The 13,826-nt window shown below is 40.4% G+C and overlaps 1 protein-coding gene and 1 long non-coding RNA gene across 8 annotated transcripts in view; one reads left to right on the top strand and one right to left on the bottom strand.

Moving 5' to 3' along the window:
- Positions 1-2,665, bottom strand: part of VGLL3 (vestigial like family member 3) — a 62,203-nt gene extending 59,538 nt beyond the window's left edge. For all 3 annotated transcript variants that reach the window (XM_007500739.3, XM_007500740.3, XM_007500742.3), the window contains exon 1: positions 2,162-2,665. In XM_007500739.3, the coding sequence (XP_007500801.1) occupies positions 2,162-2,287 (126 nt within the window). In that variant the 5' untranslated portion in view covers positions 2,288-2,665. The remainder of the gene's footprint in view (positions 1-2,161) is intronic.
- A 299-nt stretch (positions 2,666-2,964) lies between these two features.
- Positions 2,965-13,826, top strand: part of LOC130455798 (uncharacterized) — a 256,734-nt gene continuing 245,872 nt past the window's right edge. For all 5 annotated transcript variants that reach the window (XR_008913922.1, XR_008913925.1, XR_008913923.1 and 2 more), the window contains exon 1: positions 2,965-4,345. This is a non-coding gene — a long non-coding RNA (uncharacterized LOC130455798). The remainder of the gene's footprint in view (positions 4,346-13,826) is intronic.

Raw genomic sequence — 13,826 nt, 5'->3', positions numbered from 1 at the left:
TACTATACTTGAAAACATGATCATCCTGTCACATTTGGGGAACCAAAATTAGAATTTCAAAGCTCAGTTATACACAAAAAATCTCTAGCAAATCAATCAGCTAAGCACTAGCAAGACTACATGAGTACAAAGTAAAAAAGGAAGAAGTTAATTGAGCTGCTATTGTAAGTAACTTTCAGACATGGTTAATTCAGAGGCCAAGTACAGGAATTCAGCTTGCTTTTTTTGTTTTTGTTGCAGTAGCCATTACTTGGGTAGTTTAGGCACCAACTAATATTTGTGGCATGTTTTTCTGGACATAAAAGAAACAATAATGTAGAGCCCATTTTCAGGTCATTTCTGATTATATTTTTAATCTGATAATTCTAGTCCTAAACTTCTTCTAAATGTAAAATTATTAGTTAAAATTATTAGTTAATATTGCAAAAATGTATTTTTGACATACCAAAGATAATTCCCTTAATTCCTAAAGGAGATTATTGATAGTTTTACAAGGCTAAGAAAAGGAAAAGATGCCAACTTTTTGTACTATTCTATATTTATTTTTGAGAGGGAAAGGATGAGAATACCTAAGAATTTATTCATTTCTGATGTTGTCCTTTGTTATCACTATAAACAACTTATTGTGAATGCAGTATCTAGTCGGGTAGGGGGGGAAATATGTCTATCTCTTGGTAAAGGGTCCTGATGTGAAACAGGACTCATGGTAAACATCCCTTTCCCATGCTTTCTCTATCCTGCTTCAGGCATACCTGAAATCTCTTATGTTTTTAGAAGAAAAAACAAACAAACAAAAGAATCAAAATCCCTTAATGTCTGTTCAAAAATCAAGATTTTTCCCCTCTCTTTTAACAGGTAAGTAATTTAGCCTTTAGAGACTCAGAGATGATGGTAAGAAGCAACAGAATATAAGTGGAAATCCTTCCTTTTTCATCCTAACAAGGCTTTGGCCAGACTCCTACTAGTTATTAGATGAAATACAAGTCTTAATCCTCTCTTGCCAATCAGTTAAATTCAGCAATTCCTACCTAATCCCTAAACAGGCTTTAGCCTTCCTTTCCACAGATTAGGGCTCATATATATCTACCAAAGGAATAGTACTGGAAAAGCATAGCAGTTAAAAAAAATAGCTTGATAAAAAGTAGAGGTACAACTTACTCTTGTGACTGAAGTATAAGTATTTTGGGGATGAGTATTCCTTAAGGCTTTCTCATCTCTTGGTAGAGTTCACTGCATAAAATATGCTTATTCGGGCCCTCCAAATAACCACCCTGACCCCCCAAAGCTAAATATATAATCGCTGTTTGGTTGTAACCTCTTGCAACATAGCCCTTTTCTATGTGCTACCTAGGTTATGAAATATACACACCCAGTGGCTGCATGGGAGGAGGGTAGCCAATGCCATTTAAGCACAGTGCATTCCCTCAAAATGTACTCCATTCCATTCCCTTAACCTTGCAATTCTTTCTTTCTTTCTGCTGCCTCGGTACTCTTTGATCTGTGCTGTGGCCAGGATTCTGGGAACCTTCTGTGCAGTTGGATGAACACCTTAGTCTACGCTATGTGGCCATTCCTTGCCATAACTTGCCCACATAGCTTGCTCTTCACCCCTGGGCCTCTTCTGCCCAGCTTTAATATCCCCTGTCAAGGGGAGGTGGAGACCAGGCCCCGAAGCCCAGAGAAAGGCCAGGGACCTCACTGCCTTGCTCTCGTGAAGTGCTCCTGACAACTGACTTTGACAGTAACTAGATGCTCGAACCTCCTTTCCCCGCTGCAGAAAAGGCAGCATTCCGTTTAGAAGAAGTCCCTCTCATTCTTTTTTAAAATGGACTCGAAAAGAGGCTCCTCACCTGCCGCGCTTCAGAGGTCTGCGCGATCAAGACTTCGGGCTCTTTTGGAAGTGCTCTGCAGTTCTAGGGCCAGTCTAGGAAGGCAGAGATACTCCCCAACTACACGCCGGAGGTGCGTTTCCTTCCTCTCAAGCCCGTCTCAGCTCTCCTTTCTTCCCCCACCTGTTCCCTTTCTCCCTGAACTGGCGGCTGCCGTGAAGCCACAGGATCCTGGGCTAAGTGTCCCGAGAGTGCCCAGCCAGTCCTCCCCGCCCAGCAGAGCCGAGCCGAGCAGATCGCAGGCTCCAGTTACCCCCCGGACAAGGACTCACCTGCTGGCTGGATTGGGGAGCGGTATGGCAATAAGCTGTGGGGCAGGATGCTGCTGCCACCGAGTTGGGCAAATACTGGGTTGCTCCATATGGCTGAGGGTGATACATCACCTCCGCACAACTCATGGCAACTGTGGCAGCAGCGGCCACAGAGCTAGTGCTACTGTTACTGTTGGCGCCGCCGGCGCAGCTGCTGCCGCCGCAGCCACAGCTGCTTCCTCAGTGGCTGCTACCACGGCTACTAAAACGGGCGCTTCCCAGCCCCTGGCTCCGCACTGGACTTCGGCTTGCACTGCTTTGGCAATCAGTGGTGGGCCATGCACGGACACCTTCATCTTCAGCCCCCTTCCGGGTCCTCCTCTCTCATACTTATAGAGCACTCCCGAGGGTCAGCTGCCACCGCATGACAGCACCAAGCTCCCCAGCAACTGAGGGAGCAGAGGCAGCAGCGGTGGCAGAGGCGGCAACAGCAGCCTGGGTCCAGGCGGCGCCCGGGAGGAGTTCTCATTTGCATATACACAATGAGTGCCCAGCGCTCGGCCTATCACTAGTTCCTGGGGCTGGGCAAGAGCTGGGGAATGCCTAGGGGCGGGGAGAGAAGGGGGGGGGGCGTTGGAGCGGGGGTAGGTTCTCCTCCAGTTAGGGAGGGGAGCCGTGGAAAAGTTTCTCTAGCTGCCTCCGGGGCGGCTGCATATCATCCAGCAGGGGGACCCCAGAGGAGGGGCTGCTGCTCTGATTGGAGCAAAGTTGGAAACTCCATCCTCTTTTTCCCTGGGGGAAAGCCCGAGTGGGAGGAGGGGAGGAGAAGAAATTGGGTGAGGGGTGGGATGCGGGAGAGTCTGGGTGCCTTCTTGCATTCTCGGGTTCTCTCTGCCTGGGGGAAGCTTCACCTGGCGGCCAGGTTGGGGGATCGCCTTCTTTCACCTGATGGCTGTGCCGAATGGCACAGTGAGTTAACCCAGAGGAGAGGGCCAAACAGACGAAAAGATTTCCGGAGGTAAGTTAGAGGAGGTTCCATATAAACCAGGATTAGGTCCCACACTCAAGAGCCCAAAGTGAAAGCTAACATGAGAGCAAGTATGAACAAGTCCAGAATGCTGTGTGCTATTCCGTGCGCAATTGCCATTTCCATTTTACAACCTCCCGGTCTGGCATGCTTGTGGGAAATCAACGTTTCTGGCTTTGCAAGCTGTGCACTATAGACCAATAGAGCAGGAACAGTTGATTAAAACCACTTTCCAAGCTAATATGCTCCCTATTTTCAAGGAGCCCCAAACCCTTTAAATGACAGCGGAAAGTGGGGGAATCTCCTTCGGGCAGCAGTATTGTGTTTTACTCCAATATTCCAATGGATCTGTGATCCAACAGTATAGATTGCAATCCTGCCCTGCCTTCTCAGTCTGCTCTTTTCCTCCTCAAAGCTGGCCTCATAGGCTCCATCCAGCTTCCAGGAAGCTTTCCTCACCTTCTTCCTTTAGAATGATGTTAGTGGGATTACTCCGGTTGGCCACCTGTTCACCTCTTCCTTGCCAAGTGACCAGTCCATCATCTTCCTTATTTGTGACCCTTAGCTCAATGGACCAATTGCATGGAACTCCAGCTTATCTTGTACTCCTGGGCTTTGGAGTTCCTTATTGGCTAAATGATGCAGTTTGCTCCCATTCACTCACTGTCTGTTCTCATATTGCCCTGTGACTCTCCCCAGGCGATTGTATTCCATGCCTCACTTCCAGGTAGCAAAACTAGTAGTAGAAGGTTCATATTGAAAAGACATGCTTTCATGGGAAACTTGGGGGTCAGAAAAGGAGCTTTGCCATTTCCTGAAAGCAACAGCCCATGTTCCTCTTCCAGTTCAACTCAGTGCCCAACTCATTGTCCAGCTGTATCTTAGTGTCACAGTATACATATTTTTGGACAAACTGTATAAATTATCCATCTAAATGCATGCTCAAGTCTGGACAGTACACTTTCTTTATTCACTTAGTCTTTCTTGCGTATGTGGGCAAGACAAACTATGTCCAGCAATTACAGAACTCTTTCAAGGGCTCAGCAAAGTTAGAGGGCTTAATGAAGTCAGCACAATGCCATCCACTAACAGCAGTGTCTGGAAACTGACACCATCTACAAGGAATCTCTGTTAGAAATTATACTGGATTTTCTGCATCACAGTGGCAAATACCTTTGGTAAGAATACATCTCCCTTTTTATGTCTCATTTTGAGTTTCACGTGAGGGTCATTAAATAGGATTATTTCTATTATTAAATATTCCTGAGACTCTTAAATCACTTTGATATGTGGACCAGAAACAGTGTTTTAAAAGAACCTGGAAAGTAGATTTTTGTTCTGGAGAATCAAATTGTTTTTCATAGTCAAAATGTTACTTAACAAATAACAGGATTTTTTTCTTATTGTATCAATGAGCTGGCTCTGACTTTTGCCAAATTTCCTCACAAGAAATTATAGGAGAATCAGGATTTGATGTTTATGATATCTGCTATTGCCATGTATTACACGATTGCATTTTTAATGTTTTCCTCAATGTCTTTTCACCCCCTTATCTTTCTCTTTTCCCCACACCAGGCCATCCCTGATAACTTAGTAGATTTAAGAGAAAAAATCAGCATGTCTGGCAAATACCTTGAAAGTCTGAAATGTGTATAATTTGTAAAACTTGTAGGAGTTTACAAAGGGTTGGGTGTCGTCTTTTGAGCCATGATTGTTCTATATGATTTTGCAGCAATATTCATTCTGTGTGCCTGTGTGATTATTCTTTCCATTTATGATACTGTAGTCATTGTGTATAGGGTTTTTGTCACTTTGCTTATTTCATTCTTAATCAGTTTATAAAATCTTGAACATGTAGAAATAGGTAGATACTTCTCTGGATTGATCATCATGACAGATCATCATGAGCCATAATTTGCTTAGCCATTTTCCAATTGATAGGCATTTTCTTTTTTCTGATTCTTTACCAGCACAACAAAAGCTCCTATAAATATTTTCTTGTATATATGGGTACCGTCTTCCTAGCTGAAGTATAAGCTCAGAAATGGAATCTCTGGATAAAAGAATATGGATTTTTAGTCACTTTATATCCATAATTACAAATGCTTTCTAGAATGCTAATACTAATTCACAGCTTCACTGTCAATGAATTTATATTCTTCTCACAAACCATCCAATCTTGTCTAGTACTATATTTTGTCACCTTTACAAATTTCCAAGGTATAAGATATTCTATTGATTTTCATTTCCCTCGTTATTAGTAATTTGGAGCATGCTTTCAAATGGCTATTAACAGTTTCTAGTTTTTCTTTTGAGAAATGTTTGTTCATATCCTATGACCACTTAGCTATTGAGAAATTTTCTTATTAGATATTTACATATACACGTATTATATTTTGCATACATGAATAAATTGTTTACATATCTTGGATACCAAATCCTTATTAGAGAAATTTGATATATCATTTTTCACTGAACAGAAAGGATTGATGATTTAATGGACCTTTTGAAAAATAGTTATTATACCCCTGATATCTCTCTCCTTCACTTTCTAAGTGGCATTATGAAATTCCCACACTTTCCATGAGGGACAGAGAATAGTTTACCCTTTGCCCCACTTCAAGCACATGAGGCATTGGAAATATAGCAGCTTTAACATGTTCTCCTTGGCAAGTATAAAACTGGATCTAAAAGCCCTTACTGCTTCTTTCATGTTGCCCCCCCCCCCCTCCACTGAGTACAGACGCTAGAACCTTGACCTTGATTTTTATATGTCCAGCCTTGGAGTTAACCTTGTAAGTTGGAGAGCTGTTAGAGACTCATCACAAAGAGGAGGATCCCAAGCCCTTGCCTGCTTAGGCACAAAACTCCTGCCATCTGTTTACATGAAAAGGAAAGTGAAGAGCTGAGAAGGGTTGTAAATCCTATTCATTACTTCTCTTCTACAAGCCTCGCCCCCCAATTGCAGCTTTCTTAGATTTCTCTTTGGGGCACTTGAGGGGATTTATTTTTTCAAGAGTTAAAGATAACTTTTAGTAAAAAATATTCATTCTCTGCTCTGGTGGAGCAGAATTGTCAAAATAATAGAAACTTCTTTTGGACAAACAACACATATGCAATCGCTGTATTCATATAGGAAAATGAGGAGCTAGGAAGAATGACGAGCATGGGGACTTCGTGGTTCTGGTGTCGCTGGCTTTTTGGAGAGTTTCCTTTTCAAAGAAGGAAGGCATCCCTTCTGAAAGATGTCCCGGGAGCTCTTTTGTTATGTGCAGTGAGAGGCTGGCAAAGAGAATAACCCTCTCTACTCTTCACTGATTTGTTTTATGGGTCAATTTTTATAAAAATCTATCTAATTTTCCTGGCATTAGAAGGGTGTGGAGAGACACAATCTGGGGTACCTGGAAAATTTCCAAATTGAATGTCTTCATTCAAGAGTCGACAATTAGAATCCAGCTGATCTTGCCAGGCTGAGCACATACCTACCCCCCCCCACACACACACACACATAGACACACCACACAGTGTAACATAGTTCCCTTCAAATATCAATCTAAGTGCCGGTTCCTTCAAGTTTCCTAATGCCCCCTAATTGTAAGTTGCCCCACCCTGTGGCTTATATCAAATAGAAAATCTTTCATTTGGCTTTGAAAGCTTGTCACAACTTTCCTTTCCTATCTCTCCAGTCTTCTTATTTTTTACTCTCCTCTGCAATCTAGCAACCTTGGAATACATACCACTCCTCTAACAAAATGCTCTTCCGACTCAATTCCTTGGTCTCATGAGGTAAAAATAAAAGTGCTTTACTCAAGTCTTCTACAAACACACATATTTTTAAAGTATGTGACTGTCTTTTTCTTACTTTTTTGTTGTTTTTCTTTGGTAGGGTAGAGTTGAGATGATCTGGACTTGGAATTTCCTCAGTTGAGGCAACTCCTATTGTGGAAACTCCTTCTGCCACTGCAAGTCAGCAACTCAACTATCTGCAATTTATAGTCTTGGAAAGTTGCCCAAGGTTCTAAAAGGATATGTGATTGGCTTATGGTCATACTATGTCAGACATCAGTCTATATCAAAGGCAGAACCTGAACCCAGGTCTTCCTTATTTCAAGACTGACCCTCTATTGACTACATTAAAGCTGCTTCTCATTTCCTTTCTCATAACTTTTAAAATATTATTACTATTTCACTAAACATACATAGGAATATTGGCTTTAATTGAAGCTTAGGGGTAGGAAGATAATGAGAAAATGATTCTGGGTAGCTAAGGGAGAAAAGATGGATTAGAGGGCCAACTGAGATGCTATTTAATGCAGATTTTTCCTGGTAAAAATAAAGAAGTGAGGGTGGAATTGTGGAGAGGAAGGGAATTAGTTAAAAGCAAAATAATCAACCTGATCCTGAAGAGGTGATTAGAAGGAATAAAAACAGAAAAGAACTAGTGTCCATCAGTTAGGGAAGGGCTATACAAACTGTGGTATAGAATGCAAAATGGAGATGGATACACTGTGGCACAGTTGAATATAACAGACTTCTCTACTAGGAGCAACGTGATGATCCAGGACAATTCTAAGGGACTTATGAGAAAGAATGTATCCACATTCAGAGAAAGAACTGGGGGAGCAGAAACACAGAAGAAAAACAGCTGCTTGATCACATGGCTTGATGAGGATTTAATTGAGGACTTAGACTCTAAATCAGGGGAACCCAAACTATGACCCAAGGGTCACATGCAGCCCCCTGAGGCCATTTATCCAGCCCCCACCACACTTCCGGAAGGGGCACCTCTTTCATTGGTGGTCAGTGAGAGGAGCACCATATGTGGTGGCGCCTCAAAGCACGGGGTCGCTCACGTACTATTAGATTTAAATTTAGTGTTAAAGACTGAATATATTAATTATAGGTGACCAAGGATTTCACTTATAAAAATCCTAAATGAAACATTCAAGTCAGTATGGAGTTTTATGGTGATTTAATTACAACAGGAGAAAGAAATTATTAGAGGGAGAGAGAGAGAGGGAGAGAAGGAAAGAGAGAGAGAAGAAAAGAGGTTAACTCAACTACTCTAGCTCAGGCTGAGCCAAGCAGGAGTTTAAGGCCTTGGAGAGCCAAGGCAGAGAAGGGAGTCAGTCCTAATCACTCATGTGATGGATCTGAAGGAAAGCTGTCTGTGGGCCTCTTCCCAGCTCAAGTTCCAGGATCGAACTGGCATCTAGCCCTCTCCATAGGAAGTGATGAGAACCCAGAGGCTGTTCTTTACCTTACTTCTTGCATCTCACATGTGCCAATGGTAGCTCAAGCTTGGCTTAGGACAGCCCAAGGGGGCAGTTAGATGTTTCTGATTTGTCATTAGCTAGCACATCCCCGGGTAGTATGGGTGTGCACATTCTTGGGTGCTAGACCAAGCAAGATGGAGGAAATGTAAAAATCACAATTCCCCCTGATGATTATTGGGAGACTAGGATCCCTACTTGATCACTAAACATAAGCTTCCTGCACCCCAAAAATTTCTAACTGCAGGTGTATACAAAATTTTACCCTCTAAGAGGAAAACAACAATAGTTAGAGATAAGGGGGAAATAGAAAAGAGAGAGAGACAGCAAAATCAATGTTTTTGCTGGGCACATTGACAAAAGCCAATTAGGGGGCAGTCCCCTTTGGCATAAGAGTGTACATTCAAATAATTGTTCAATCAACCTTCAGTTCAATCAACCACACCCCAAGGTTCATTCTGGATCTTCCTGTAGTATAAGGGTTTAGGTATCTTTCTGCAAACAGTTCATTCTCTGGATTTAGGGGTTAGCAAGCTTCTTCTCTGAAGATCTTTCTCGAACAAAAATTTAAATCTTGGATTTTATGAAAATACAATCCCCCCTGAAGAAGGTGTTGAAAAACACCCAAGCTCAGGATGCAAGGTTTAGTTATGGGGGTGTGTGAGTCAATTTTTTAAAAACCGAAAACAAAAATGAAACCAAAATCAAAAACAAAAGAAAGAGAAAAAAATAATCAAAACTAAACCCTCTTAATATATATATATGTGTGTGTATATACATATATATATATATATATTTTAAAGAATCCAAAGTCAGTATCAAAATATCAAAGTCTATGTATACGAAATTTTGAGAAAGCAAGAATACATTTCTCACAGGCCCCTGTATTAGGGTCTAGTTAAGTAATTTCTAATCCCACAAGTCTGTAGGACAGAATGCAGTAATATTTCACTTACCCATTTGCAGCCAAGACTACAGGAAGTTGCTATAGTATAGGAGAGAAAAAAGGACCAGATTTTTTTTTTATTTTGATAGGGAAGTGTCATTCCCTGGTCTGATCTTACCTTCATTCTCAAGGATAGGGGGAGCCAGGATGATAGCCAACCTTTGGTACTTGTCTGTAAGTATTTTTACGAAGAATGTGGATACAAGGAAGGCCTATGTCTTAATGTATGTTAAGTGTTGCAACCTTGAGTCTCACACTCGGTTCAAGTCCTTTGTATTGGCTTAGAAGTGCATCAATCCTACCTGGACTGGTTTTTTTCTTTGTTGGCCTTTTGTTGTGTGCTCTTTTGGCACTATTCAGGTTATCTTTGTGCTCCTTTTTGATCCCATTTCCTAGAATCAGACAGAAACATTAATCACAGTCCCATAACAATTATCAATAAATAGCAGGTTTCTATTTTCATGATCCTTTTTGAGGAAACCTTTCCCAAAAAGGATCAAACAGAGGGATGTAAAAATGGAGATTTGAACCCCAGACTTCAATCCCCAGAAGTCCTTGGCAGTTCCCAGAATACCCTATAATCCCACCTGAAATACCCACCAATTTGTATTTAAACTGACTCTCCCCCTACTGCAGGTCTCTCTGCTTCCACTTCTAAGCACATGCAGGCAAGATGTGGGTGGCTGTGAATGGACTCTGTGCCCTAAGCACGTGCTTTCTAATTTTGTATTTTCTTTATTTCTTAATTCTAATAATCTTTAATAAACCCCATAAAATATAATACTTTTTAGTAGGGAAACTAATTTTTACAGTACAGTACTACCTCTGGTTTCATCATCCTTTGTGAGGCACCTTGTTCTGAGAGTAACTGAATGAGAAAGAGGCGCTGCACAAAGGATAATGGGGCTGCACAATGGAAGACGTCAGAATGGTGAGCGGCGATAAGGGGGAGGGGATTCCGCACTGTCTATACTGCTGCCTGATATAGTGGTGGCAGTGATGGGCCTGTGCAAGGTGTGACAGAACCATCCCAGCCAGCGCTGCAGCCTCCGCTATCCCAGACAGTGCTATACGGATTTGTTCATAGCTGTTTTTTTTTTTAATAGTCCCGCCCTCCAATGGTCTGAGGGACAGTGAACTGTCCCCCTGTGTAAAAAGTTTGGGGACCCCTGCTCTAAATGATCACCCTGGTGCAATTATCAATAATAGGGAAATAGCTCTTGATCAATGGCACATATAAAACCCAGTGGAGTTGCTCATTGGCTACAAATTGGCTAAACCTAATTTCCTCAATGACTAGTTCTCTCTTTCTCCAAGTACATGATATTTAACTACAGACATTAGATATTAATTTGAATGTAGATGTTAACTTTACATTTATACTACACATATTTTATATGTCCTTGTCTTCCCCATTAGAATGCAAATTCTATGAGGAAGAGGGAAGGAGGGAGAGAACATGGATTGCATGTCAGAAAACAACTAAAAATTATATCTACAAAATAAAAGAATGCAAAATCATTGAAAGTAAGGATCCTTTCATTCTTTGTCATTTTATTTCAGTGTTTGCCTGTTTTATAAATACTAAAGAATTTTTTTTCCAGATTGCGGTTAGATCCAATTTTAGTCATTGTTTTCTGATATTTTGTAATCCCATATTGTCTCCCCTCATCCCATCCTTCTCTGCTCCCCAGAGTGGCAGGTAATATAATGTAGGTTGTATATATGTTTTCATGCAATACATATTTCCATGTTCATGTTATGAAAGAACACACTTATCCCTAATACTAGAGAAGAATTCATGAAGGAAAAATTTATTTTAAGTGATATTTTTATATTATATTATTATAATAAGTGTGCTTCAATATGCATTCAAAGTCCATCAGTTCCTTCTATTACAGTGGAAAGCCTTTTTCATCTTGAGTCCCTTGGAGTTGCCTTGAATCCCTGTATTGCTGATAATAGTTGACATTCACAGTTGATTATCTTACTTTATTGCTCTTACTACATACAGCATTCTTCTGGTTCTGCTCACTTCATTTTGCATCACTTCATACAAATCTTTACAAGGTTTTTTTGGTGATTATCTGTTTTTTTAATTCTTATTTCACAATTATATTCCATTATAATTACGTTCTATAACTTGTTCAGCTATTCCCCAATTGATGGACATTGCTTCGGTGTCTAGCCCGTTGTCACCCCAAAAAGAACTGCTCTAAATATTTTATACAGATTGGTCCTTTTCTTCTACCTTTGATCTCTTTGGCAAACAGAACTAGTAGTGGAATTGCTGGGTCAAAGAGTGTGCACAGTTTGATGGCCCTTTGCGTGTTATTTCAGATTGCTCTCCACAATGGTTGTATCATTTTGTTGCTCCACCAGCAGTGTATTAGCATCCCAATTTTTCAACATCCCCTCCAACATTTATCATTTTTCTTTTTTGTCATATTACTTTTTTTGATGTATTGATTTTGTATTGATTTGTATTGAATTGATGATGTATTTTTTTTTACAAATTTCCTTTTTTTGGCTTTTTGCTCTTTCAAATGAATTTTATTGTTACTTTTTCTAGTTCTATAAAATCTTTTTTGGGTAGTTTGATTGGTAGGGCACTGAATAGTTGAGTTAACTTAGGTAGAATTGTTTAGATCTTATTATATTTGTGTGAAAAATGTTTTGTAGTCGTGTCCATAATACTTATTTTTTTTTTTTGATGATTGATTGAGTGGACTGCTAGGTATCTAATTAGGACACAATTACATGTTGAGGACTAGAATGAATCTTTGGTGATAATGATGTCAAAGCATAAATTATTTTTAGCTGTTAATTAGAAAGCAGTTGCCTTAAATACTGAAAATTTTTGTTTTTATTTATTGCTAATAGTTGTTACCTTGTGTTTTGCTGATAAATAGTTGAGCCCTCTTTTCTGAGATTTCACTTATCCAAGGGCCAGAGGTCAGCTCTCTAGGTGTTAGAGGTCCATGCCAGGTAGCAGTCTGCCCCCAGCAGCAGTCTCTTCTGCCTTCACTTTCACTTTTAAGAGGGTTTCTTTTGGTAGTGATGGGATGTAGAGCACTGAGTAGAGGGGTTAGGGTTGGAGGTCAGGTGATTGGGAGGACAGCACATATATTTGAGGTCAACAAAGGTTTACTTATATACAAGCATTCAGCCAGTTGTGATGTCTTGGAATACTTCTAGGGATTAAGGTGCCCTATTGTATATCCAATCCAATCTAGTAAATGTTTATTAAGCACCTCTTAGGTACCAAAGATGCTAATTGCCAGAGATAACAATGAAAAGAAACACAGTCATTATCTTCAAGTTTACAATCTAATGGTGGGAGAAAGGACTCAAAAAAGAGGCAAGAAATGGTGGTGGAGGAGGATTTAAACCACAGAAGTTGAACCAGGTAGAAGAGAAGATATAGAGTGGAGTGAGCCAAAAGATTCAATTTCTACTTGCTATAAAGGAAGGCAGTAGAAGGAGTTTGATATGCCACCTAGACCTCCAATCAGAGGGATGAGGAAGCTGGGAGAGATAGTTAAGACTTGAGTTAGAACTACATGATAATAAGATTAAGGGTAATCAATATCCTGGGAGAGGCATCCCTAGAGTTGAAACTAGGTAGAGCAATAGATGAGAAGTTTATGCAAACCAGTTACCCAGATCTGACAATACATTGTGATTTGAATGATCCACAAATATGCCAAGGTTATATGAAGTTGGGATATGTCTTGTCTTTTTTTTTTTCTTTTAATAATTTGGCCACAAAGCTTCATAGAAGCAACTTACTACTTACCAGAGACATTCTAAAGTCTTACTACAATGCTTAAAGATGGGAAGAAACTTGGATTCCTGAAAGTCAATTACTGAAGTGCAGAACATTACGTGTTCTATCAAGTTGGAACCGCAATGAACTCTGGGCTCTGTTGTCAGAAGTCCAATCTTAGTCAGAGAGGTTCCTCACTAAAATAATTGGTGTGTAAATGAGAAGCTCACTTCATGATGATTATTCACCAAGGTATGGGGGAAATCTAATTAGTCAATGGAGTATATACCCACGCCAAGGAGAGGATCACAATTTGGAAGTATTGAGGTACAATACACTTTTATTTGGAGTTGATTCCGAACGGACATGTTCAAAAGAGTTTGTCATTCCTAACAATCACAACCCTGTCCCAAACTTGCCTATTTATGTCAATAGCATCATCTTTTGGTCGCCCAGAAGTACAACCTCAATATTATCTGCCACTCAATCTCTCTCATCCAACATTTCTAATCAACACACAAATCTTGTTATTTCTCCTTTTTTTTTTTTACAGCTATTTCCTTCTCTCTAAGAACACTAGTAATCACATTTAGCCTCAGGCATTTACTGGTTGTATGGCTCTGGGCAAGTCACTTAATCTCTGCTTGCCTTAGTTTTCTCATACATAAAAC

Source organism: Monodelphis domestica, chromosome 8, assembly GCF_027887165.1.
Source record: "Monodelphis domestica isolate mMonDom1 chromosome 8, mMonDom1.pri, whole genome shotgun sequence".
In the NCBI taxonomy this organism is placed as follows: domain Eukaryota; kingdom Metazoa; phylum Chordata; class Mammalia; order Didelphimorphia; family Didelphidae; genus Monodelphis; species Monodelphis domestica.
Note: the sequence above shows the minus strand (reverse complement) of the source record. Positions and strands in the feature narration are given on the sequence as shown.